A 5,137-nucleotide genomic window follows, 5' to 3' on the forward strand; every position below is an offset into this window, starting at 1 on the left:
ACCAGTTGAAGGAGTACGAGCGGAAGTGCGACACGAGAGAAAGTGCGAGAAGAAGAGCACGACGATATGGTGAACTCGCTCTACTGTAATGTGTAGAGCATAGTGAGTTCTTATTAGGTTTTTACAAAAGAATATGTGTACATACCTGGCGGCCCGCCCACTTACCTGGGCGACCACATTGGGCTTTATACCCCAACAGATGATACTAAATCATCATGGGTGCTCAGAAAGGTGGACAGTTTTCTTCATTTCCTTGGACAATATACCAATTATGGTTGGGTTTGGATGCTATTTCTAATGATTATTATGTTAGCAATGTTATGGATGTTAGTAAAAGGGAGTCAGTGCTCTTTAATGCTTGCTGGTAACGAGATAAAGTTGCCAAAAGTTTATGGGATGTGGATGTTGCACTATGCCTCAGGTGACGCTCTAGTATATTATGGGGCCCATCAATGCTATGTTCTCTTAAGGGTGTTTGATCCAGGAGATTCTAGGGATCTTCAAATGCAGGTTCAATACGGATGGGTATGCATAGTGGTTGCTTCCTATTGGATCGAGGAATAGCATGCATCCACCAAAAATGATTGATGTTAATTGATACTAGAAATGTATGCTCATGTGGATATTACGTTGCTCCAATGTTTGGGCAATTCCTTCTTATCCCATTTGATCCTAGGGGCTATTGAAGTATAGGTTGCAGATTCAAAGGAAATTGACTATTTCTAGTAGCAGGTTGCTTGATAATGGATTTTTTGGACTAATGCTAAGCGGGAAGAGTTTTTGGTTTTGTGATCAGTTTATATGGCTAGCTTCGATTTGACTTATTTGGACAATTGATGAAATTTCTTCATATCTTGGATTGGTTCCGTTGCTGGAACTTAAAGTGAAGGACTTGATGGCCACTCCATGTGCAGACAAGTTAAGGCATATTTGAGCTTGACAGAGTTCCGTGAATCAAGCTTGATGGTCAAGACATGTGCACAACTAAATGGAGCATACTTGAGTTTGGCGGGGTCACTATTTATATAGGGTTTTTCCATAATTGAGTGTGTTGGAGATACGACGGATATGATTCAAAGATTTGTGATGGGCAGTCACCAAATGATAAAGCTAGACCATTGGTGACAGGGTCTATACCTTATATTGTTTTGCATAAGTCGTGCTTAACAATGCTTTGGCCGATACATATGCCAAATGTGGTGCCTTTATGAAAGCACGTTAAGTTCTTGATGAGCTTTGTGTCTTGAATGTGGTGCTAGGCAATGCCTTGGTCGATGTGCATGCCCAATGTGGTGTATTATGAGGGTGTCGCCGCCCAATAATATAATTGAATTGTAGGTGCAAGAAATCATATAGGTGTAATTCATGCTTAGTGATTGAGGATAATGAACAATATAAGTTGTGATCCAAAAAAGAAAAAACTTTGATCAAGAAAAGTAATTGGATTAGAGAAATTGATAGCAATGTATTCTAAGTAGGAGTATACAATCATCCTTATGAGGCCTTGGGCTATAAAATCGTACTCTCCTCCCAGCCTCATGTCTCTTTATAGGCAACCCCCGCGCTTGGTTTCATACTTGACCCTTGGCCTTTTGTTACTCCCCCCTTGGAGAAGTGTCTTCGCCCTTGAAAACAAAAGTGGGAAATTTCTTCTTAAGAACACCAATGTTCTCCCAAGTGGAACTTTCTTCAGGTCGGTCTTTCCACTTGACTAATGCTTAACGACGCACATGATGATGAGTATGTAAATCATGATAGTTTAAAATATGATTGGGTTCATGTGGGTGGGTTGGAGGTTCAATGAAATCAACCATGGTCAATTACATTGTTATCCCTATGCAAGTGTTAACGTAATAAAAACCCGGAGAGAGTGTGCAAGTAAAGAGAGTTTGTAAGCCATATCTCCAACTCGCTCGAATATCTTAAAAGGCCCACAATATCTCGGGGATAACTTAGATTTTACCCAGTTTTCATTCCAGCACACGTAAAAATACCTCTTCCCCTTCCATGAAGGTTACTTGTCGACGCTTCTCATCAGTGCACTTGTTGTATCTATCATGTGCTTTTCGAACTTTTGACGAGCAAGTTTCAACATATCGCTATGCTTTAATGAGGACCGTAACTCGTATAACCACTCCTGACTTAGCACCACATGTGTCCAATCCATATTCATGACTTGAAAATTCAAGGACAAATGGTACCCTTGAATCTCCGCTAGTACACCCTTTACTTGTGTATGGCTCACCTCGGCATCATGGCCGTTAATCATAGCTACCTTGTAGCAGTGGAAACTAGGGGTAGGAGAACTGCTATGGGAACGTCAAATCAAGGCCATTTCATTGCAATCATGTATTGACATGGCTCTCTTTGAACTGGCAACTTTGAACTAGCAAGATCAGTTTTGCCGCTCATGGAAAAGCGAGGTCGGTTGCCTCTATGCGACCTAGGCATATACCTCCCATAACGTTTTTATGTGTGTGACATCCTCTAGCTACAAGTTGATCTCTTTTGCACAAACCATTTTCATTGTGTGCCATCTTGTGTCTGCAAGTTGATCTCTTTTGCACATTGTGTCTTTTATTTGGAGAACGCCATCATGATAGTAAGTATTTGTATTGTACTTATCCTAAGTGAGTATCCTTTTTACAATCTCTCTTAAAAAAGGAACACACACATCATGGTTCTCTCACGCAACTCATCTATCCTCTGCTGTCGAGAAACTAGTTTTGATAACACACACACACACACACACACTCCTTCTATCGTTTCCCTATCGACTACTACGTCTGAAGTTCAAGACTCGTATCCAAGCCCACGTCGTTCTTTTGTGGGCCGTGTGTAGGGTTTATATTTGCTACTTGTGCAGCAAATCGAGTCTCTTATTTCATCAGCAAGGTTTCTCGCTGTCGGCAAGCCTGTGCGTTTGTCGCGGCGCGTTCACCTTGCTTGGTCCTCACTCCTCAGCGATGGCGGCCGTGGAGTCTGTGCAATGTTTTGGGAGGAAAAAGACAGCAGTAGCCGTTTGTCATTGCAAGCGAGGAAGAGGCCTGATCAAAATCAATGGATGTCCCATCGAACTTGTCGAGCCTGAGATTTTGCGCTATAAGGCGTTTGAGCCTGTGTTACTGCTAGGCCGCAACCGTTTTGCAGGTGTGGACATGCGAATTAGGGTGCGTGGAGGAGGGCATACCTCACAGATCTATGCTATCCGCCAAGCCATAGCCAAGGCTCTGGTTGCTTTCTATCAAAAGTTTGTGGATGAGCAGTCGAAGAAGGAGATCCGTGATATCCTTGTCAGGTATGACAGAACTTTACTTGTTGCTGATCCTCGCCGTTGCGAGCCCAAGAAGTTTGGAGGTAGGGGTGCACGTGCTCGCTTCCAGAAGTCTTACCGATAGGTCTACGCAGAGAAGTACATGAGCCTTTTTCCTTCTTTGTTCTTTCGTATCAGAATGGAGATTGCGGAGGCTTTCTGCTGAATTGGAGATTTTCTATTTTGGTGGCATCATGCCAATGTCATTTTGAGTGAGGCTGTAAGAACTCGGCGTATGTTATGATTTACGCAAAGCTAGATTTTGAGTGCATACTTCTTCTCTGTTTATGACAGCAGGACATGGATGTTTTCATGGAAGTCAAGATGTAAAGCATCTTTGAAGAATTTGGAGCTCTTTATACATCAGTTTTGTCTCTGCAAGTTTGTTTTGTGACTTTTGTGCTAGTCTCAACCAAATTTTGTGTTGTAGCTATTTTTGCATGTGGTTTTATGTAGATTTTATGAAAATAGTTTGAAAAGGCTACATTAGTTTCTTGATGTTGATGGTCATCATTGAATTTGCAAATTTAGGCCAAACACACTGCCTGGTTGCCCATGTAGACCTATCATTCTGATTATCAGTCTCTCTGCTCAGCTTTGCTGACCTGCAAGCTGTAAAAAATTGAGACGCAGGTGCCGTAGCCTGCACGGATAGTGGCACTGGTGCTGATGCTCCAATTTTGAGGCTAATAGTGTTTCTTATTTCTTTTTTTGGGGGTGGGCGGGGGGGTGCATACAGACTTACTGTGCAAAAAAAGTTAAACAACAAAAAGCATCATACAAATGGAGAAGTTCACAATGGCACATGCACAACATTTGCTAGCCTGATTGGCCAAAACATACTAGTGGCCTACTTCCAACTTAGCAGCTAACTCACACTATGCACTCTCGCCCCCCTTAGATGTCTCAAGTGCTGGCCTAGATGGGAGTTTTCTTTCTCATGCTGGGAGGGTGATAGCAACGGTTTGTTGGTTTCATAAGGTAAGATCTAATTAGGAACCATTGCTGCGCAAGCTTATACTTCTCTTGGAAATTGATTGAGCCGCAATGTCTTAGCTACTCATGAGAAAGGTTATGATTTTTTCCTTCTTAATTGGAAAAAGTAAAGGTGAGTACTGTGCAGTGCAATGGTCCTTTTTTGATGAAAATTGTTGCGAGTTTCGAACTTTACTCAGTTCTTGCCATCCGCAGATTGCTTGCCCTATGGTTTACGAGTCACTCATGGTTCCTTGTGAGCATCTGTGGCTCTTGTCAAGTATCTCCAATTGCGTCTGGTGATGGTTGACTTTGTCGAAGTGAGGATTTTGAGGCACATCAAAGGAGGTGCAGGGTCGATGCTCCAGTAGCCTGATCGCGGTGATGTCTTTTGTGTGGTTTTTTTCTCCATGATTTTGGACTGAGCTTGGGATGAGTTCCTAATGTCTACCGTGATGTAGAAATCTTCAATAGAACTTGGGGGTTTTCTGACTGCAGAAAGGGGGGAGCAAATAAGCCTTAAATATCATTAACTCTATTTATTTAGTTATGCATAATGTATGGTTTGTGTGTGGTATGTGCATTTGTTGGGAGCAGACGACTGGGGAGATTGAAGTCCTAATTCAGTTTGATGCATGATGGAGTAGGTGATCTTGTGAATAATGCAGTCCTTATTGTCTTGTGGGTAACATTCTCTTATCATTGCATTCATTGGTAAAGCCAAGGGAGATCATGGGTTTTCAGGTTTGCTTATTGTCATGGTAGCATTATATTGGCCTTTAGAAGCCTGCAAACACCTATGTTTTGGTTAGTGAGCTATTGAGCTCTGTAAACCTATTGCTATCTCTT

At 42.1% G+C, this 5,137-nt stretch overlaps 1 protein-coding gene across 1 annotated transcript; it reads left to right on the plus strand.

The window, feature by feature from the left end:
- Positions 1–2,861: 2,861 nt before the first annotated feature.
- Positions 2,862–3,689, plus strand: LOC147428241 (small ribosomal subunit protein uS9-like). The gene is made up of 2 exons (XM_086497316.1): positions 2,862–3,357; positions 3,452–3,689. Exons 1-2 carry the CDS (start codon positions 2,967–2,969, stop codon positions 3,523–3,525), a joined length of 465 nt encoding a protein of 154 aa, XP_086353442.1. The 5' UTR covers positions 2,862–2,966; the 3' UTR covers positions 3,526–3,689.
- Positions 3,690–5,137: the final 1,448 nt, after the last annotated feature.

This window comes from Adiantum capillus-veneris, chromosome 23 (genome assembly GCF_014529385.1).
Source record: "Adiantum capillus-veneris isolate H3 chromosome 23, ASM1452938v2, whole genome shotgun sequence".
NCBI lineage: Eukaryota > Viridiplantae > Streptophyta > Polypodiopsida > Polypodiales > Pteridaceae > Adiantum > Adiantum capillus-veneris.

Coding starts and splice junctions, on each gene's coding strand:
- LOC147428241 (XM_086497316.1), top strand. CDS start 2,967: ATGGCGGCCGTGGAGTCTGTGCAATGTTTTGGGAGGAAAAAGACAGCA. Junction 3,358..3,451: donor CGAGCCCAAGAAGTTTGGAG/GTAGGGGTGCAC, acceptor CTTTCGTATCAG/AATGGAGATTGCGGAGGCTT.